At 41.1% G+C, this 22,201-nt stretch overlaps 1 protein-coding gene across 1 annotated transcript in view; it reads left to right on the forward strand.

The window, feature by feature from the left end:
- Nucleotides 1–800: 800 nt before the first annotated feature.
- The window catches only part of LOC100559210 (low-density lipoprotein receptor-related protein 1B), a 78,350-nt gene continuing 56,949 nt past the window's right edge, over nucleotides 801–22,201 (forward strand). The window contains exons 1-10 of the mRNA XM_003224639.4: nucleotides 801–928; nucleotides 4,311–4,427; nucleotides 5,997–6,116; nucleotides 8,421–8,648; nucleotides 10,087–10,200; nucleotides 11,057–11,176; nucleotides 13,477–13,602; nucleotides 17,998–18,204; nucleotides 19,708–19,876; nucleotides 21,838–22,003. Of these exons, the coding sequence (XP_003224687.3) occupies nucleotides 856–928; nucleotides 4,311–4,427; nucleotides 5,997–6,116; nucleotides 8,421–8,648; nucleotides 10,087–10,200; nucleotides 11,057–11,176; nucleotides 13,477–13,602; nucleotides 17,998–18,204; nucleotides 19,708–19,876; nucleotides 21,838–22,003 (1,440 nt within the window). The 5' untranslated portion in view covers nucleotides 801–855. The remainder of the gene's footprint in view (nucleotides 929–4,310; nucleotides 4,428–5,996; nucleotides 6,117–8,420; nucleotides 8,649–10,086; nucleotides 10,201–11,056; nucleotides 11,177–13,476; nucleotides 13,603–17,997; nucleotides 18,205–19,707; nucleotides 19,877–21,837; nucleotides 22,004–22,201) is intronic.

The raw sequence follows: 22,201 nt of genomic DNA on the forward strand, positions 1-22,201 counted from the left end.
CAGAAACCAGTACAGGTGGTCCCGGTGGTGATGGGCACACTGGGTGCCGTGCCAAAAGATCTCAGCCGGCATTTGGAAACAATAGACATTGACAAAATTACGATCTGCCAACTGCAAAAGGCCACCCTATTGGGATCTGCGCGCATCATCCGAAAATATATCACACAGTCCTAGACACTTGGGAAGTGTTCGACTTGTGATTTTGTGATATGAAAACCAGCATATCTATCTTGTTTGCTGTGTCATACAATGTCGTTGTGTCAATAATAATAATAATAATAATAATAGTTTGAATTGGAATATATAGCAGTGTGGACTCACATAACCCAATTCAAGGCAGATATTGTGGGATTTCTTGCCTTGATATTCTGGGATATAGGGCTGTGTGGAAGGGCCCTAAGGGAATCCAACTGTGTTCTACGGCACCTTCCACCTTAAATGTATTGAAGACTGTAATGTGCATCATCCTAGCTTCAGACAAGCTCTCATTACATTCGATGGGGCTTATTTAAAGTCAGGGGCTTTGAGTCCTGCAGCACAAGTCTATTCAGGATGAAGCTCCACTGAGGTAAAAGCACCATTCCCAGGCGCTGGTAGATTACAATCGCAAACTAATTTGATCTCCCGCCCTGTTTATCTTCTCTCGCCCAGGTGAGAGCGCTGGGGACATGCCCCCGAGGCGCGCGAGTTTCCCGAGCGCTGATTGGCTCCCGGAGCCTGCCTTCTATCCAATGGGGCTCTTGCGCGGGGGGTATACATTTCCCCAAGCATGGGTTTCCATCGCATTTCTTCTCTCTCTCCGCGTTTGTGTTGGAGGGGTCCTGTGCATGGCCCGCCCCTTCATGTATTCCTGGCATGGGGCTCTTTAGGCTTCAGCTTCTGCTATGTTTGACCGCTTTGAGCAATCGGTGTTTGCTGCTTGCCACAGGTAGGCTTCCCCACCAGGAAGAGATAAGGCCTAGTTTTGGAAATTGGTCTATGGTGACTGGGCTAGTTTAGGAGGAAAGGGTTAGGCGACAATCCAGTGAATGGGGATGAATTGTAAGGAGTGTGAGGACTGGGCTGCTGTATGGCTGTGTTCCAGAAGCATTCTCTCCTGAAGTTTTGCCCACCTCTATGGCAGGCATCCTCAGAGGTTGTGAGGTCTGTTGGAAACTAGGCAAGTGAGGTTTATGTATCTGTAGAAAATCCAAAGTGGGAGAAAGAGCTCTTGTCTGTTTGAGGCAAGTGAGGATGTTGCTATTGGCCAACTTGATTAGCATTGGAAAAGCCTGCAGCTTCAAGGCCTGGCTGATTCCTGCCTGGGGGAATCCTTTACTGGTAGGTGTTAGCTGGTCCTGATTTGTTTACGGCATTTATATCCCGCTTTTTTCATCCGGGGGGGGGGGGGGGACTCAAAGCGGTTTACAACATAATAATGGCAAAATTCAATGCCAAACATACATGTGAAAATGTAACAAACAGATCAAATTAATAAACAACATCAGGTGTACTTACAGAACTCAAAAATAACAATTATAAATTTAAATACAGTAGAGTCTCACTTATCCAACATAAATGGCCCGGCAGAACGTTGGATAAGCGAATATGTTGGATAATAAAGAGGCATTAAGGAAAAGCCTATTAAACATCAAATTAGGTTATGATTTTACAAATTAAGCACCAAAACATCATGTTATACAACAAATTTGACAGAAAAAGTAGTTCAATACACAATAATGCTATGTAGTAATTACTGTATTTATGAATTTAGCACCAAAATATCATGATGTATTGCAAACATTGACTACAAAAATGCGTTGGATAATCCAGAATGTTGAATAAGCGAGTGTTGGATAAGTGAGAGAGTATTGTATATACATCAAACAGAACATGTTTCATGCCTGGAATTCCCCTGTTTTCTGAGTATTGCTCTTTATTTACTGTCCTGATTTTAGAGTTTTTAAAATACTGTTAGTCAGATTTTGTTCATTTTCATGGTTTCCTCCTTTCTGTTGAACTTGTCCATGTGCTTGTGGATTTCAGTGGCTTCTCTGTGTAGTCTGACGTGATAGTTGTTGGAGTGGTCCAGCATTTCTAGGCTGTGTCCAGGTTGGTTCATCAGGTGCTCTGCTATGGCAGACTTCTCTGTCCTTTGCTGAACGTAGCATTTGTTGGATTTTTTTAGTGGGACTGTAGATCGTTTGCAGGTTTTGTTTCTTTATCAGCTTCCCTATGCAGTCAGTGGTTCCCTTGATGTATGGTAAGGACACTTTTCCTCTGGGTGGATCCTTGTATTTACTCTCATGGCTTGTTCTTGGCCTTAAAACTCGTCTGATGTCTGTGGTGGAGTCTCCATTGGCCTGTAGAGCACCAGTTTGTGCTTTGCTAGGATAGGGAAATGAAACCCTCTGCTCCTATTGGCATTGGCTATGGAAAGGGACCCATAGCTTGTGTGAAGGGCCTGTATGGATGCTATGGGAAAAAGGAGGCTGGGTTTAAGTAGAGAGCTGCCTTCTACCTGATATTCTGCAGCTGTGTTGTCATGCATGATGGGAGTTGTAGTCCACCATGGTTGGACAAAGCCCATGTTGAAAAAGGTTGAAATAGAGCAGGAGTGCCAATCCCATTTTCAACAGACAGAATCTGTGGATACAGAGCGGCAACTGTAGCTGTTTTACATAATTGTCAATGCTCTTTAGGTTTAACTCAGTTTGAGTCCTCAGATTTATTTATTGTGTCAGAAGCGAATTGAGGGTTATAATGTATTTAAAAACACAAAGTTAGAAACTTGGTATTATACTAGACTTCCTTTGACCAGAAGCTGGCTACTTAGAGTGCCTCTGTTGTCACTGTAAGAAGGTCCTCTGTTATGCATGTGGCAGGGCTCAGGCCGCATTGCAGTAAATGGCCTCTTCTCTCCACTCGTATGTTGTGGACTCCACTTTGTAACCTCATTTCTTACGACTGGCTCTACATCTCGTGATGCCCAAGCACAGTCTATTCAACGCCTTCCAAGTTGCCCAGTTTTCTGTGTGCCCAGGAGGCACACAGTATCAGCTATGGTTTGAGGTTCTGCATTTAAGCCTGCTACTTTTGGACTCTTGCTTGCTGAGGTGTTTTTGCAAGTGTCTCTGTAGATCTTAGAAAGCTGTTTCTTGATTTAAGACGTTGGCATGCTAGCTGATATCCTAACAGGATGAGCTGGCAATCAATATCTTTCATTATTGGCTGCTACTTCCCGATGGATGTCAGGTGGTGCAATTCTGGTTAAACAGTATAATTTCTTCAGTGTTGGGCATAGATATCATGTGATAATGTAGCATGTCTCATTAAGAGCCACATCCACTGTTTTAATGTTATTTGATGTATTCCACACTGATCATGTGTATTCAGCAGCAGAGTAGCAAAGTGCAAGGGCAGATGTCCCTGGATGTTATTGAGCAAGAACGGCCATAACTTTTGATGACCTGCCATGCGGACTGGGGATTATGGGAATTGCAAACCAATTGCACCCCTGGCTCTGTGGTTGGAGGAAAGTTGAAAGGGCATTTTACAATCAGACTTCATATACACAAGTTTGTGTCTAAATTCAAACCCCACTCTCCTGACCAAACAGAACAAACTACAGCCTTTCAGATCTTACCGTGTCTCAACTCCCATCAACTCTAGTCTTGATGTTTAATGGTGAGGAATACAGGAGTTGTAGTCCAGCATCTGGAGGGTCACATGAAATGACATGGTAGGCTGCATTTAGCCCATGGGTCATGGATTTAATACATGTGTAATACACTTTATGTGGCTGATGTTTAGCAGGGCTTTTTCCTCCTTGAAATCCTTCATCCCACATTTAACTCATGAAGCTCTGTGCTTGCTCCTGGTCTTGTAGCGGACAGGGTTTAAAAATATTGTTTGTCGGGAGACAAAGGGAGTTCACCCAGAACTATAAGGCTATCATTTAATTTTTATAAGAAATAGTAAAACACTATGCCTATATAATGTATGCTTCGGCCTCACAAAATCTTAATCAGAATGATTTTTCACAGGGAATTGTTATTCTTAAATATAAAGTATTTTATTATTTTTATTTAAAATTAAAATAAAGGCATATACGAAACTTAAATTTTAGTTGCATGCAGTAATAATATTGCAACTTCTACTAAGGGTCATTAACATTTTAAACATGTTGTCTAATATTTAAGGGGCCCCACTTACCATCAGGCAAGCTGACACCCTGGCCAGTCCACTACTGATTGTGGGTCACTTCTTAATCTATTGTGTGGTTTACATACAGCTGTTTGGTTTTGGTTAACATGTGCCTGTTTCTCCAGATTATGGAGCCTCCTGTAACACCTCTCTGCAAGCTGTTTGTGGCGATAAATGTATCCCTTTGACTTGGCTTTGTAATGGAGAACAAGAATGTCCTGATGGCTCAGATGAGCAATGTGGTAAGTTTGTAAAACACTAATGATTGTATTAGGGGGCTCTGAAGTTGTTTTTGGAAGCAAGTGATAGAATATTGAGAATTGTAATACACATTTGGGGATAGAATTGGCAGCAGCCCATACTCTACAGTAGGCCGATTCAAGTAATAAATGAATCTTGTGGCCTCCTTGTCACATTCTATATGCCCAGAATATTTGTCCTCACGCGCAGAGTTGTCTTTCTGTTAGGCATTTCCAAGCACTGTGCTGTTTGCTTCTGCATGACTGAATTTCTTTCATCAAGTGATGTAGCTTTGATGTCAACAGGATAGTGAACTTACTCTCAGTAGTAGTGCAAGTTTTACAGCTGCACTACTACCCAGAGTAAGTTCAAAATAAATTTCAGCACCTTGGATAGTTCCCTTAAATTTCAGAGCAAAGCTCTATAGATTCACTTTCGCAGATGTCAGAGCTATCTTCCTGTCTTGCTCCCCACTCAAGCTGGCCTGAATGTCTCCCATAGAATTAGGCAGAGTAGTCTATATCATCAGATCACCTAGCCCCAGGACAGTGATTTTCAATCTGTGGGCCCTCAGGTGTTTTGGCTGACAGCTCCCAGAAATCCCAGCCAGTTTACCAGCTATTAGGATTTCTGGGAGCTGAAGGTCAAAACATCTGGGGACCCACAGGTTGAGAACCACTGTCCTAAAGTAATCTAGTCCCTTTGTGAATTCATGTTTACATTCCTCATATATTTTCTAAACCACCCTCACATAGCTAAACCTCTTGCCTTAAGCAAGAGTTTCATGAGTAACCTGAAACATGCAAAACATTTTAGACAGTGTGGGGCTACTTGTCTCACTCTCTTACTTGGCTCTATGCACTAGCAGGAGTTATGAAACCTACCAGAAATGCTCCACCTGTAGTTTATTCAGTGTTGTATGTGAACAGGGTCCCTTGTTTGTTTTCTCAACAAGGCAAAGTCATAAGCCAAGGAAAAAGAGCTGCTTTGCCACTGAGCAACAAGGACTCCTTTACTAAGATTATTTCACCACCTTTGTAGCATACATTTTATAGAAGATTTGATATCTTTCCAGGTTAAGAATCCCCTTGGATGATCAACCTATTGCTAGTAAAAGGCAATGATGTTTGTGGTATTCTTTCCCCAAAAGTGATCCTCAAGGTGCCTTGCAATTTGAAATAAATAAAATATAACCAAACATACTGTAGCTGTATAGTCTGTCACCTGTCCTAGTTATACCAGCTGAAGTTTTTGAATGCTCTCCACAAAGGCAGCCTCACGTAGAGCATGTCACCTTAGCTGAAATGGGATGCAGTCAGATCATGTGCCACCATGACCAGAATATGATTGCAAATAAGCACACAAGCTTTGACCATGCAAATATCATGACCACTGCAAAAAGCTGGGCCTCTGGGTTCAGTACTGAGTCCAGAAGAACGCCCAATCTACAAATTTGCACATTCATGGGGAGTGTAGCCTGATCTAACAAGGCTGAATCAAACAAAAACTTCAGACCTAAAGGGAAACCTTTTGGTGAAAAGTACTTGGTTGGTTTTTATTCTTCTCCTCAGATGTGGAATGTTGTGGTGACCCAAATGCCTGGCAGTGCAGTGACGGAAAATGTCTTCCTGCTTCCTGGCATTGTGATGGCATCAAGGACTGCATGGATGGCTCAGACGAAAATAATTGTGGTATGTAGAAAACCTTTAAAAACAAAATTATCCAGTAGATGGGATAGCCCATATCTATATGGAATACTTTTCAACCTGTTCTTTGCTTTAGCCATACCATTCTTAATTAGACCGGAGATTTCTGTATATAACTTTTTGTAGAGAAGATATTCAGCAGAGGTCCTAATATCTATTCGTATAGGAGTTTCCTCTTAAGATAGGATGGAAAAATCTTGCTCTGAGTGTCAGCCTCTTTTGCTACCAAGGCAATACATGAAAATGGTGGAGTAAAGTTCACTGAATTACATTATGTAACAAATTTGAAAAAAAAATCTGTTTCTGGTTTGAAAGTGTTGTTTCCTGTTTAATTGTGTGGTATTTACTTTGGAAGTAGTTGTTATACTGCAGAAACTTTTTGTGGCTGCCACAAACTATACTGAATTAGTTGAAACTCTGAGATATTCATTGAAAAACTATAGCAAAATGTGCTGTAGGATGTCCCACAAAAAAAGTTTTTGCAGTTTAATAAACCTTTCCCATGTTTTATGTTAGAACCAATTAAGAAATTGTATTTATAACCCAGGAACAAAAATCATATCACATAGTGTTACTGGTATGTTTCAAAGGAAACATATTAAGAACTAAGCTGTATGTCTTGACACCTGTTCAGTAGGCATGCTACAACAGTTAGACCCACTTGCCAAATTCTCAAAATTGGAATGGTCACTAAATGGCTTTACTACTACTATGATTTTGTGTGATGGGATTAATGCTTTCTGTAGCAACTTCACTGTTGGAGGAAGACAAGGACACAAGCTCTGAAATAGTACACTGCTGTATGATATATTCTGACTGAAGTTCATCAAGTTTAGGCTTGCTTGGTTCAGAATTTATGGTTCTCAAAATGTAGAAACTTTATTTCAGGTAACTGAGTTCGTAGTTACACTGTTGTTGGATCTGGCAAATAGTAACTGCCCAATACACTTCTAAGTACAGTAGAGTTTCGCTCATCCAACGTTCTGTATTATCCAATGCAGTCTACCTTTTAGTAGTCAATGTTTTCAGTACATTGTGATGTTTTGGTACTAAATTCATAAAAACAGTAATTACTACATAACGTTACAGTGTACTGAGCTGCTTTTTTTGTTGATTTGTTGTAAAACATGTTTTGGTGCTTAATTTGTAAAATCATAATGTAATTTGTTGTTTAATAGGCTTTTCCTTAATCCCTCCAACGTTCGGCCTGCCCGTTAATGTTGAATAAGCAAGACTCTACTGTAACACAATTCAAGTATTTTGTGGGCTTTCGTCCCATTTGTCAATATGCAACATCAGTCCCTCTTGCACAGGTTTTCCTCCATTGACTCTTAAATCAAACTATCTTCATTTTAATCTTGTGAGAACGACTCCTCATTGTAACTATGTAATAGATCTGCCAGGATTTCCTCACAGGCCTCTGCCAGTGTAAACATGCATCAGGATGTTCAAAGCATGGTGACAGTCATCCTCCAGTATACATAAGTGTACATAAGAACGCATAACGAATGAAGACATGAAGGAAATACAAACATGGCATAACTCATGCTCCTGACAAGTTCTGGCCTCATTCCTGATGTTTGTCTCAACACTGGGGTCTGGAAGTTTCCATTTTTCAAGCCAACAGTTTCACTCAGCAATCCTAAAACCATCTGGAGGACAGTTGCTGTTAAAATACTCACTTTGAATATTCCTGAGCAGTTTCTGAATCCAGGTTGTTTTTTTCCTACATACATGTAAATGGCCGAAGTGCTGAAACCTGCTTGACTCCATGGCCAGAGCGGGGAAAATGTAGCCACATATAGGCCACATGCAGCTCCCTGATGGTTCCTCAAAACAGAAAAACAGAAAAATAAGGATTCTCCCAGACAAGAAAAAGCCAGGCCTTGAGGCCACAGGGCCATTAAATGCTAATTAAGGTGAAAAATTGCAACATTCGCATCTGCCTCTAGCAGACAAGAGTTCTTTCTCCCACCATGGATATTCCACAGATATATAAACCCCACTTGCCTAGTTTCCAACAGACCTCACAACCTCTGAGGATGCCTGTCACAGATGCGGGCGAAACGTCAGGAGAGAATGCTTCTGGAACATAGCCATACAGCCCAGAAGACTCACAGCAACCCAGTAATTCTGGCCCTGAAAGCCTTCGACAATACAGAAAAATAAGAGATTAAAATTTCCTAAACTACTCACAGATGTGTCTTTCTAGTGGCAGTGACAATAGTTTAAACCTCATCAATGTAGTGAAGAGAAATAATGTTTTCTAATACTATGATATCATTGCAGTTTGTGCAGAGAAAAAGATCAAATGCCGGGAAAGTGATCAGTGTATTGATCCATCGAAAATGTGTGATCAGCATAAAGACTGTGAAGATGGCTCAGATGAAGCAAACTGTCCCCTGAATAGTTGCCTGGCTGGCCAGTGGCAATGTAAGAACAAAGTATGCATCATGGAAGACTGGAAGTGCAATGGCATTGACAACTGCGGGGACAACTCGGATGAAAAGGTCTGCGGTAAGCAACGTGGTGTGGTTTATAGTGTGTGCCTCTTGGCCTGTGTGATTTAACATTCAGTGACTTTCATCTAACTTGAAACACTTTGCATAGGTCTCTTGCAGTGGTAGGAGTTAGATGATGAAATGACAACATTTAATAGGAAAGTTGGGTTAATTCTATGACGTATAAAGTGATGTAAAATAATTAGTTGTTGGTTATAAAATATTCAAGTCCCTGGGGGTGCAGTGGGTTAAAGCTGCTGAACTTGCTGACTGAAAGGTCAATGATTCGAATCTGGAGAACGGGGTGAGCTCCCGCTGTTAGCCCCAACTTCTGCCAATATAGCAGTTCGAAAATATGCAAATGTGAGTAGATCAATAGTTACCGCTGCGGTGGGAAGGTAATGGCGCTCCATGCAGTCATGCCAGCCACATGACCTTGAAGGTGTCTATGGACAATGCTGGCTCTTCGGCTTAGAAATAGAGATGAGCACCAACCCCCAGAGTTGGACACGACTAGACTTGATGTCAAGGGAAAACCTTTACCTTTTCCAAAGTATCCATTATGTAGTAGATTAAAAATATATTATTAGTCATTTATTTATTTATTTACCATACTTGTATCCTGCCTTTCTCAACCCCGAAAGGGACTCAAGGTAGTCTTACAAAGGCAACAATTCAATGCTGCATGTATACATGCATCAATAAATAAAAACATTAAAACCCAACAATTAAAACACAACCAGGTCCATCCAATTCAACCCCCTGCCATGCAAGACACAATCAAAGCACTCTTGGCAGATGGTCATCCAGCCTCTATTTAAAAGCTTACATAGGAGGGTTTTTAAAAAATTGTGTCAGAAGCAACTTGAGAACATACTATAAGTCCCTTCTGGTGTGAGAGAATTAGCAGTCTATAGAGACGTTGCCCAGGAGATGCCCAGATGTGTTACTGGGAGGCTTCTCTCATGTTCTTGCAAGCTAGAGCTGACAGATGAGAGCTCACTCCGCTTTGCGGATTCAAACCGGCAATCGTCAGGTCAGCAGTTCACAGGTCAGCAACCCAAACTTCAGGTCAGCAGTTCACAAGGATTTTAACCCATTACTTCTCCTAATTCTATAGGCGGTGATTCCACCAAGTGTATTCCACTAAAGTTCAGGTGCCATCTCTTTTCTTGTAGTTTATTACTCTATTACATAGTGAGCCCTTCGTATCCACTGGTATTTGGTCCAAGGATCACCAGGGGATACCAAAACCTGGATTCTCAAGTGTCTATTTTGAAAAAATTGAAGAAATACCTTTTCAAGGTATGGATAGTTGAATCTACAGATGTAAAGGGCTCACTGTAGTCTCAGATAGCTTTCTGTTCATGTGTTACATTCTTCTGTTTGGAACTAAGTTGAGAACAAACTACACTTTAGCAAAAATTCTGACTAACTTGATTTCCTGGATATAGCTACCTGTCCTGGAGGAATGATTAACTGTGATAAGGGAAAATGCATTCTGGAATCTCTAGTGTGTAACGGCATGGAAGACTGTCTGGATGGCACTGATGAGCCCAGCACCTGTGGTATGAACACTTTTTGCATATTTCACTTCTAATACTGTTCTACATAACATAGCTGACACCATCTAAGCCAGTGGTTCTCAATCTTCCCAATGCCGTGACCCCTTAATACAGTTCCTTATGTTGTGGTGACCCCCAACCATAAAATTATTTTCATTGCTTTTTCATAACTGTAATTTTGCTACTGTTATGACTCATAATGTAAATATCCGATATACAGGATGTATATTCATTCACTGGACCACATTTGGCACAAATGCCCGATATGCCCAAATGTGAATACTGGTGGGTTTGGGAGGGAGATGATTTTGTCCTTTAGGAGTTGTAGTTGCTGGGATTTATAGTTAACCTACAATCATCCACCAACAATGTAATTGAACCAAACTTGGCACTCACAACTCCCATGACCAACAGGAAATACTGGAAGGGTTTGGTGGGCATTGACCTTGGCTTTTGGAGTTGTAGTTCACCTACATCCAGAGAGCACTGTGGACTCAAACAATGATGGATCTGGACCAAACTTGGCATGAATACTCAATATGCCCAAATGTGAAAACTGGTGGAGTTTGGGGAAAATAGACCTTGACATTTGGGAGTTATAGTTCACCTACAATCAAAGAGTCCCTTGAACCCCACCAATGAAAGAATTGGGCAAACTGGGCTTTTGGTGGGAGGATTCACTGTCTTATTCTAAAAAGGAAGGGAAGGACAGGTGAAGGGATCTTCAGCCTTCTCTGCCAAAGGGGTTCCTAAGAACATCAGAAATGTTTTCTGATGGTCTTTGGCAACCTCTCTGACACCCCCTTGTGACCCCCAGGTTAGGAATGCTGATCTAAGCAGTTAACGCTTGCTATTCTAGGCAAAAAATGTTCTGTGAATAATGGTGGATGCATGGAGAAGTGCAGCGAGATGTCTTGGGGTGTGAAGTGTTCCTGTGGTCCTGGCTGGCATCTGCATGCTGATGGTCAAAACTGTACAGGTAAAATAAAATGAGTGCTTTTTGTGACAGACTGGGATTGGGTCTGCTAAAACTGTAGGCTTCAATCAGAGAGGACACACTGCAGATAGTCTTGGGACACCATGGTACTTGAGCTTAATGAAGTTAGGAAGTGGGATCTTTTCCAAGAATAACAAGCAAACTGCATTTCATAGCTTAATGGGCAGCTGGACATTCCTTTGAGTCCCCTGGTGATATTGCCAGAAAATTGTACAGAGCTCTAATTATATAATAGCTTTGCTGCTGGTGTAGTAGTCTTAGGGTTTTCACTTGGTGTACTATCTCTCACTTTAGAACTAAAGCAGAATGAAGCTTTGGTAATTTAAGGTGTCAGGAAGTGAGTGAAGGTTTCTGAGAATTCAAAATAATGGGGTACAACCAACTTGGCACAACATATTCCAGTTCTATAGTGGCACTATCCATGCCTAGGATTCAGTTGGTGACATTGCCACCCAGGATCAAGGACTAAAGAACAGTAGGTTTAGTTCTGACATAAGAGTTATAGTCATTTATAGTGTACTAGCTGTGCCCGGCCACGCGTTGCTGTGGCGTTGTCTGGTGGTGTTGGTGAGAAATTTGAGTTAGTGGTGGTATTGAATGTCTGTTGTATGGTTGGCTTTATGTTTAGTATGTACAGTAGAGTCAGGCCTCTCTGAGTATACAGCTATACTTTTTCTATGTGAAAAAGATAAGCAAACACTCTAAAGGTTCCAAACATAAAAAGAGATGTGACATGTCAGGGCCACAGAAATAGTCAGCCTCTGCAAACATTAGGATTGTATGATGTTGTTATTATTATTGAGAGGCTGGGTGGCCATCTGTTGGGAGTGCTTGGATTGTGTCTTGCACGGCAGATCGTGGGAGGTGTTCGCTGGCCCTGATCGTTTAGTGTCTGGCATTCCCGTGTTTTAAGAGTGTTTTTTATTTGGTGTTGTGATTTTAAGCTTGTTAAAATATTAGGAGAGAGATTGTGTTGATTGTCATGGTTCATAGCATATATTTAAAATATAGAGTATTAAAATGGGTTGGATATTGTAGAAGGTTGGAGTGGAGATAAATGATTCAGATGATGGGCGGGCGCTAGGACCCAGGGGACAGCTTTTTCCCATTGCCTGCCTTCCCTGTTGCCGGCGGCCATGAGGGCTTCTGTTTCCCTCCCTCCCTGGCATGGCTCCCGATGGGGCGTTGTGGGTTCTCTCCATGTGGAGGTGTGTGAAGTGATTTTGTGTTGTTTCAACCTTAAGGCGTGGATGATGGGTTGTGTTGTCCAATGTCGAGGTTGGGGGGGCCCGTAGTTTAGTTGCTTTGCTCGGTGCCGCGATTCCATCACTCTTTTATATATATAGATTTGAAGTATTCTCCCTTTATACTTCATTTGCACAACTCTCCTAAATGGATGAGAAAGTTCCTTCATGGAATATAAGCCCCTTTTCTTGACTTATCAAGACGTTTTCTAAGCAGTATTATCTAATAAGGTAGTAATAGTGTCCTTGATACTTTACTGCAGGGCTTGAAGTATGCTGATCATGGAAGTATCCCTATCCTTTATCCATTGCAGTTTGTGGACCACATGTATCCCCAAAGCTTTTTTTTTTTACAGGCCTGCCAATGGTACCCGAACACATCCTAAATAATGCCCTGAAAGCTTGTATATGGAAACCCTTTCAATCTCTTGTTTAGGCCCAAACAAGTGTGACTTATTTGGCTCTGAAACAAAGAAAAAGTGTGTATACAAAAAACTCTTAAACTGTGGTGATATGTGTTGTCGAAGGCTTTCCTGGCTGGAATCACTGGGTCGCTATGAGTTTTCCAGGCTGTATGGCCATGTTCCAGAAGCATTCTCTCCTGACATTTCACCCACATCTATGGTAGGAATCCTCAGAGGTTGTGAGGTATAATGTGAGGTATATTCCAATATACCTCACAACCTCTGAGGATGCCTGCCAGAGATGTGGTTGAAATGTCAGGAAAGAATGCTTCTGGAACATGGCCATACAACCTGGAAAACTCACAGCAACCCTGTGGTGATATGACTACTAGATATGCATCTCCCAGAAGCTAGTTTGCCGGCAAATTATGAACCCCCAGATATAGGGAGGTTGAACGTTGCTGTGCTAAGGTCATTCTCTAAGATCCCTCAAATCCTGCAATGCAGCTTTTATTCATGTGTGTGTGTGTGTGTGTGTGTGTGTGTGTGTATGTATGTATATGTGTATATATATTATATTCCACTTTTCTCCCAAGATGGCATTCAAGGCACTTGCTCTGCTTGTTTATTACAGACATAGATGAGTGTGCACTGGCATTCAGTCCTTGCAGCCAGTTGTGCAAGAACACAGTTGGTTCTTTTACCTGTGATTGTGTCCAAGGATACCGGCTCTCCAGTGAAACTGTGTGTGAGGCCACAGGTAAGCCATTGGTTTAAATGTGCCATGGATTATAGATTTAGGAAGAAACACAAGATTTTTCAAATTTTGCAAAAGTCAGTACTCAGAATCAATTCTATAGAAGTGAGTGTCCATGTTCTTGTTTGAGCAGGTTCAGGTGTAATCGGAAATGTCCCAGAGTGCATCTTTTGGAAATCCTAGAGGGCAGAAATCTTGGAAATTGCCTGTATGGACAAAACAATTAAATTCAATTTAGTCAGTAGCTCTCTGGCATTTATTTAAACTTTTAAACCTGTCTTGTGATTTTAGTTTGGTGAACCCATGTCAGATATATGCTCGAGATTCTTATGAACCACATCAACGTTGCCAGGCTTTCAGGAGTTGATGGGATTTGGAATTCAGGTGCATCCATAAGATCACAGCTTCCCCAGTCCTAAACTTCATCAAAGCTTCAGCACTGAAAAAGAGCCATAAAGGCTCATTGAGGCCAAAGGATGGGCTTATACTGTCTCATTATTGGCCATAATAAGATTGGGTTGGCAATGTGCAGCACTGGCCAGAAATCCTATGTCCTAAAATTGCCATTCTTCTCGGAGCCCATAGCTAGCTCCAGCAATAGAGATATTGGCTTAGACCTGGCAAACTTGCATTCTTGGCCAATATGGGGAGGAATCAAAGTTAAATTCTGATTAGTGACAGATAACATGCCAAATAAGAGTGATCAAGGTTATGTGCCAACAAGCAACCCCGGCTAATACCATGTTAAAGCAATTCTACTTTGGCCATGTTTTCATAATCACACAAGATTTCTGCCTAACTAGTTCATATTGGATGTTAATGTAGAACAACCAGATGAATGCTTTAGAAACAACTAGCATGCCACATGTATCGTATATACTAGAGTATAAGCCAACCCGTATATAAGCAGAAGCGCCTAATTTTACCACAAAAAAACCTGGGAAAACTTATTGACTCAAGTATAAGACGAGGGTGGGAAATGCAGCAGCTACCGGTAAATTCTAAAAATAAAAATAGATGCCAATAAAATTACATTAATGGATGCATCAGTAAGTTAAATGTTTTTGAATATTTACATAAAACTGTAATTTAAGATAGGACTGTCCAACTCTGATTACCTATATACCTGAATATAAGCTGGCCAGAACCAACACTCGAGTATAAGCCACGGGAGGCTTTTTCAACCCTAAAAAGGGCTGAAAAACTCAGCTTATACTCAAGTATATAGGGTACTTTAGTATCCATATGCAGTTCTCTCCAGAGCTTGAACTGGCAATAGTGGAAGGATTTATTTTAATAATAATAATTTTATTTCTTATCTGCCTCTTCTTGGGACTTGAGGCAGGTTACAACATAGCTAAAAAAACATAATCATAAAATACACATATTAAAACATATTTCTACAAAATACATATTAAAATACACAGAACAAAGATTAAAACACAAGATGCGAGTTTAAAATTCATGATTAAAACTGACTGGGTAAGCCTGTTGGATGATATGGGTCTTTAAAGACAGGAAGGACTCTCTTGATACTCATGTCACTGCAAGATGTAATTCTCAATATTATTATAGGTTAAGCCTCTCATACGTGGATATCTGAAACCCAGTATACTCCAATTTTTCCCACCAGCCACCTGCATCTGCCTTTGCTCCTGTCCATTCATTTGTAAGTCAGAAGCAGGTGGTGGTAGAAAAAGCTTTCCAGAGCTCTGTCCCACAGATCTTCAGTCTCTCTCTCCAGCCTCATATCCTCCTACACATCACAAGTGGGGAATGAATGATATGTAAGGATCTATTAAATGGCAGTAGATGTAGATTCTCACCATTTCACAGATTCGTATTCTCTCTGAAGCCTCACTGCTTTTTTGCTCATTACTTGGGTTGTGTATGAAGTTGCAGAAAGGCTGATGATTTGTGAAATGATGGGAATACAAATACAATGCTTGGTGCAAATTCACACCAGTCCGGCCTGCCGTTATAGTATGTATTCCAAAATTTGAAACATTTGTGTTCCCAATAATTTCTGATAAGGTGTCATGATCTCTCACTCATACCATTCAACTAATAGCTCTGAGATAGAACACGATGCTGCAAGGACACATGAAACAGTCATACAAAGTCAATTACCCTGAGGTGGGAGGAGGTGGGCTCTGGTATTTGGGAAAGGCCAAGCCATTGGGTGATTTATTGATGTTGTAGCTTAGACCGTGTATTACTTAGGCCAGTTGTTCCCAACCTGGGGTCCCCAGAAGTTTTTGGCCTACAACTCCCAGAAATCCCAGCCAGTTTATCAGCTGTTAAGATTTCTGGGAGATGAAAGCCAAAAACATCTGGGGACCCCAGATTGAGAACCACAGACAGGAGATCCCTTGTTGTCAGAGTATGATGGCCTTCCAAGTGTAGTGTCTTGGCGATAGGTACGTAGGTAATTGTGGAGCCCTATTCTTGACCCACATGTTCTTCCACAGTGAGGACATCGGTTTCCTCACTAAACATTGTGGAGGTGTGTTGTTTTTATTTAATTAATTATATTATATATTATAATATTATATAACCACTGTCACCAAATTATAAAGATGTTTTTATTAAAACGCTGCCACCAGATGTAAGGATGTTTATAATGCGGCCACCAGATGTAAAGGGGATTATCGCTTGCCACCACTATGAGAAGATGTAGCCACTAGCTACTCAGAGAGGAGACCTTTTAAATTTTATTTTTCTTCCTTCTTGTTTACTCTTGATGGTAATATATGTGACAGAAGCTGAGATGTTAGAAAGAACAATAACACGTTTATTCAGGCACAAAGCTTAACAATAACTTTCTCTTTAGAGGCACTTTGATTAACAGTTGCAAAGCTGGAATGAGGTGTTTCAAACTCCTTAAAATGTCACTTCTTTCTCTACTGCTTTTAAACTGCAGTCACCCTGTGAATTACAATCACAGATTATCTGATCCTTATCAGGAGACAGACTACCTTAAAATAAGTGACCAAACTTATTTTAAACTGACTCAAAATTAAGCAATTGAGTCTCCCTGATTCTTTCAACTGAGGATCAGTCTTCCCAGTACCTCATCAGGGCACAGACTAACTGCTTCTTTTTTTAAACCTGCACTTCTCCACCAAAACGGCAGTTGGCTCCGCCCACTTCTCCATGGCAACTAACTCATGAGTGCAGAGATGCCATAACTGAAATATTGACCCTTTTAAAACACAATACACAATTAAACATAACATCTGTAAACCAAAAAAATTCACACTTCATTACAAACATATATGGTTTAGATCAGGGATCCTCAAACGTTTTGAGTGGAGGGCCAGACTATGATGAAATAGTCCAAAATTAGGATTGTTGTTGTGTGCCTTCAAGTCGTTTCAGACTTAGGTCAGCCCTAAGTCTAAAGTTTAGGACAGGGGCCAGGTAAATGACCTTGGAGGGCTGCATCCAGCCTACGGGCCTTAGTTTGGGGACACCTGGTTTAGATCCTATATACATGGGCGTATTGCTACGTTCTTGTATTCTGAACAATGAAGACATGTGGTAACTTTAGCTGCTGTGCATCTTGGCGTGTTCTTTTCAGCGAAGACTAAACCCATAGTAACAGCTGGAGCAAAGAACCCTTTACATAAGGCAATGTGGTCTAACTCGCTGCCCGTGGGCCGTATACGCCCACCAATTCATTTTTGTTGGCCCTTGCCCTTCTTACTAGAAAAATATTTTAATTTAACATTTGGAAATAAAACGTTTACCCTTCTTACTGCTTTAAGTTTTTAAGAAATTGCCATATAACGGCCATATTGAAGCTTCACTCTTCAACCGTTATAATCCATGGCATGTCTACTTGGCCCTCGGGTAACTAAAAGTTGGACCACACTGACATAAGGGATACTCAACCTGTAGTATTATCTCTGTACAAAACACTTGCATTCCCTTTTTCTTCCTCACTCGCCCCTTTATTCCCAGCTGTCCTCAAATTTCACTCTGCTTATGTCTCTCATTCGCACTCACACAACACTATTCCAGAGCATCCCGCCTGCTCTCAGCTTGTCTCTGGGAAATGACACATTTTTAGACCGTCCCCACTTTCCCTTCAACTACTCGCCATTAAAATTAAAATATAATATACAAAAATACAAACCGATATCATATTATACATCGACCATCCCTTCCGGGCCCGGAACTGAAATCCCTACAGATAGACAAACCCACTGTATAGCATTAATGCATTTTATGTTAAGCAGAGAGATTCCAAATATGCCTGCTATTAAGGGTTAATTGTTAAAAAGTCTGAACTTAGATATCTACCTGTTGCCCCTATTTTCTGCATTTAACAGCATTGTATTAGCTGACTCATGTTTTGGGTGTAGGGGCTAAATTTAAAAATATCTCTTTCAGCCGGTGCTCCAAAGATACTACTAGCCGTTGATCATGATCTTGCTCTCCTGGATATCAAAACTCTCCGGTTGAAGACCTTAGTCCCTACTGAGACAACAGTTGGCTCTGTTGCTTATGACTTGTCAAGGAAAGCCTATTACTGGGTTGATGAAGGGAAAAGGTTGAATATCTATGTGTCTGGAAAAGATAAAAGAGTCCTCTATCCAAGTAAGGCTGTTTGTGTACTTTAAGTATACTAAGCTAAGATCTGATCCTTTGGTATCCTTTCCTATCTCCATGGCTGCAGAAAACGGATTAGGCTACACTGAAGTGGTAACTATGGTAGTTCAGGCAGAACTGTGGACCTTGAGCTTTATCTTTATCTCTGCTCTATCCCAAATTAAGTGACTGTGGGATTAAAGTTAGGAGACCCATGCACAATACCTTGGGTTCCTTGAAGATAAAGAATAAAACCTATATCCCTGTTTGGAGACTCAGCAGAGACTCAGTAAATGAGATTGACTCTACTTAACACTTAAGAGCTGAGCATTACTTAACAGCCTAACAAAATCCATGAAAGCAGCAGCAGATCTTCTTAGCAGCTGGAGATAAGATTATCTGTGTTTGTGTTTTGCTGTGGAGTAAAAGAGTTGCAGAATTCTCTCACTAAAAGTTAAAAAGTGTGACATATTGATCAGAGCTCTCTCAACCTGTGGGTCCCCAGATGTTTTGGCCTTCAACTCCCAGAAATTCTAACAGCGGGTAAACTGGGAGTTGTAGGCCAAAACACCTGGGGATCCACAGGTTGAGAACCATTGCTTTAGCAAAAAGAGGGAGATTCTCAGCTGGGCTCTCAACATCTGTGTGACGTCTTGTGGTATAGTAATGTAGTGGCTGAGGCATGGTGAGAATCTGAAGACTAAAATATTGAGCTGTTACTCTTTGGACTGTCTAAATTCAAATTTTAGGGCTAAATGTGAAAGTGATGTATTCTACTGTTCATAGGTTTACTAAAATTCAGAGTACAGACAAGTTAGGTTCTGTAGGAATGTTCTTAAGCTGAATGTGTATGCAGGTTATCACCTACTGCAGTGGTTTCCAACAGGTACATTTTTAAGTGGAACTCCAGCCATTTTTACAATTATGGATAATATTTATTTTACCTCACTTTCTGCCCCTGTGACAGCGGGATTTTGAAAATTTGGGGTTGTTGTGGAAACAAGGATTGGTAAAGCTTTAGTGGAGACCTTTTCCCATGATAATTCTTACAGGAGTGAATTTCCTTCTGAGGATTAGATTTCCTCTCACTTCCTGTTGTCAGTCCTGTTTAAGTCTGATGTTTGTAACTTAGAGATTGTTTGTAGTATGAGAGGAAAAATCTAGTCCAGAAATAGTGCAAGGACCTCTGCTTCTCATGCTCCTAAGGGAAGCTCTATTGCTTCCTTGTATGGGTCTGTTCTTTGAGAATATACTCCCATGAAAAATGGGTTAACCTTGACATACTGTTACCTACTTCAGTGGTTCCCAACCTTTGGGCCTCCATGTGTTTTGGACTTCAGCTCCCACAGTTCCTAACAGCTGGTAAACTGACTGAGATTTCTGGGAGTTGAAGTCCAAAACAGCTGGAGGCCTAAAAGTTGGGAACCACTGACCTACTGGGTAGTTCACAGATAGCTTTAAGCCATGGAAGTGTGGAATGAAACATCTGAACTCCTGTAATGCCATCTGCAGATGTCACTGGTGTCAACAGCATATCTGTAGACTGGATTACTGGACAGCTGTATTGGACCAGCAGCTCTCCTCATGCCATCTTTGCTGGGTTGAGTGATGGCAGAGGGTACATGAAGATCCTAGAGAAGAATATAGTGCCTGAGCAGCTGATTGTATTCCCAGAAAACAGGTAAGAGGATCAGAACAAGCATGACTATGAGACATTCCCAAGATACTCTTCTTTTTAAGCAGAGCAGCAAGTGGAAATCACCCCCACCCCCACTTCCATCCATTAGCAGTATACAATACTGTTAAATACAAGCTGGTATTTAAAGCAAAAAATAAATAAATCCCCAAACTACTACTTTCCGCAGTGGGTTCATTACAGTTGGTGTCACCTGGTGTGTAAATTTCTGGGGACACCGTCATGGACGTCTTGCTGTACCAAATCAAAAATACTAGAAAATTAGATAAAATCGGCACTAAGAACAAATCACCAGCAAGAAAAGTAACTCTGTGCTGTCAAAGGCTTTCATGGCCAGAATCACTGGGTTGCTGTGCATTTTCCAGGCTGTATGGACCAAAGTGTATGTTGTGAAGCATCATTGAAACTGGGTAAGTGATCTGAAGCCATGCATATGCATTAGATTGATCCAAAAACAATTTAGTATAGGGTTTTAGCTGAAAGTATGGATATAGTAAATGTAAACTGGGCCCCTGGTGGTGGCGCAGTGTGTTAAAGCGCTGAGCTGCTGAACTTGCAGACCGAAAGGTCCCAGGTTCAAATCCCGGAGTGGAATGAGCACCCGCTATTAGCCCCAGCTCTTGCCAACCTAGCAGTTCGAAAACATGCAAATGTGAGTAGATAAATAGGTACCGCTCAGGCAGGAAGGTAATGGTGCTCCATGCAGTCATGCCCGGCCACATGACCTTGGAGGTGTCTACGGACAACGCCGGCTCTTTGGCTTAGAAATGGAGATGAGCACCAACCCCCAGAGTTGGTCACAACTGGACTTAACGTCAGGGGAAAACCTTTACCTTTTACATGTAAACTAAGCTTGCAAAAAAAGATTTTGTGATTGTGCCTATCTCTAGGAATATTTTCATAAAAAAGGATCAATCTGCTGAAACACTGCACAAACTTGTATTTACAAGTGTCAATCCCTCTGATGCGATTTGCACTCTAGTCTGCATCCCTAGTGACACCCCTGCTTTTCCCGTCTGTGGAAGTAAAAAATTAATAACCAAGATGAATGCCAATCTTCCCTGCTTTTCATGATGTTGAAAGTCTACTGCTTGAGGCACCTACCGCACTCTGCCAAATAGCTCTGTGGCAACTGGTCCAGGAGGGGATTTGTCTAGAATGGACCATTTTATTGCACTGAATGTATGATCATGTAATAGAGCAAAAACCCTAGCTATTTTAAGCTGTCTCCACTTGGAAACCTATCTCCTTTCAGAAAGCCTACCATTAAAATTATCAGTGCAATGAAATATTCCAGCTGCTATTCTGTATGGGGCGTAGTTTTTTTAAATAGAGCTGCCAAGTCAACTACATTAGCAGTTCTTCAAAGTGGATTTTTTAAATGGATGTCATGAGTTATGAAAAAATAAAAACTAATCATTAAGAAGAAAGTGGCTGAAAGCTGTTAGAAATAGTACAGTAATCATAGCAATAAACTGAAATGAAATGCTAGAAAAAGCATTTGAATGTGTGATTAGCAAAGATGTCTTGGATATGTTTTAATGCAAACTCTGCTCAGGTGTTCTGTTATTCAGCTCAAATAGACACACAAGAGAGTCTGCATTTGCCTCCATCTTCCTTCTGACAGTGGTTCTCAACCTGTGGTTCTCCAGATGTTTTGGCCAGATGCCCAGAAATCCCAGCTGGTAAACTGGGAGTTGTAGGCCAAAACACCTGGGGGACCCACAGGTTGAGAACTACCTCATTCTGCATGGAAGAAGGTGCTAGCATGCTCTCCATCTCTTCATGTGTTTGTTTAAACTGTGTAACTGGACATCTGAATAAGGCTGTGAGAAAAAAAGTAAAATTAGAAGTAATGGTTGGTTGCCAAGGTCTTGATTTTTGGGAACACAGCTCCTGCAATGCTTAAAGCACTTTTCTGTGCTCTGACCTCCTGTCTGTCACAGATATATGTATTGGGTGAATTTTGAAAGAGGAGGAACAGTCGTCGAGGCTGCAGGGATGGATGGTTCTGATCGGCACGTGCTTGCAGTCTTAATGACGGAAGAGCCTGTGGGGTTGACTCTGGATTACATAACTAGTAGACTTTATTGGATCAGCAAGTACAAAGAGGTATGAGCACCAAAAACACATCAAATTCAGAAACAACTATGTTGGTCCTGTGGTACAAGGTTCAGTGGATTTGCAGTTGCATCAAACATGGAAAGCAGTTCTGAAAATGATAGGCATGTATATGTATGAAAATGGAGGTAGGTATACATATTTTTGGAGAATTATGCTATTTGGAAATGCATGACCTTGTTAGAAATC

Source organism: Anolis carolinensis, chromosome 2 (assembly GCF_035594765.1).
Source record: "Anolis carolinensis isolate JA03-04 chromosome 2, rAnoCar3.1.pri, whole genome shotgun sequence".
In the NCBI taxonomy this organism is placed as follows: Eukaryota; Metazoa; Chordata; class Lepidosauria; order Squamata; family Dactyloidae; genus Anolis; species Anolis carolinensis.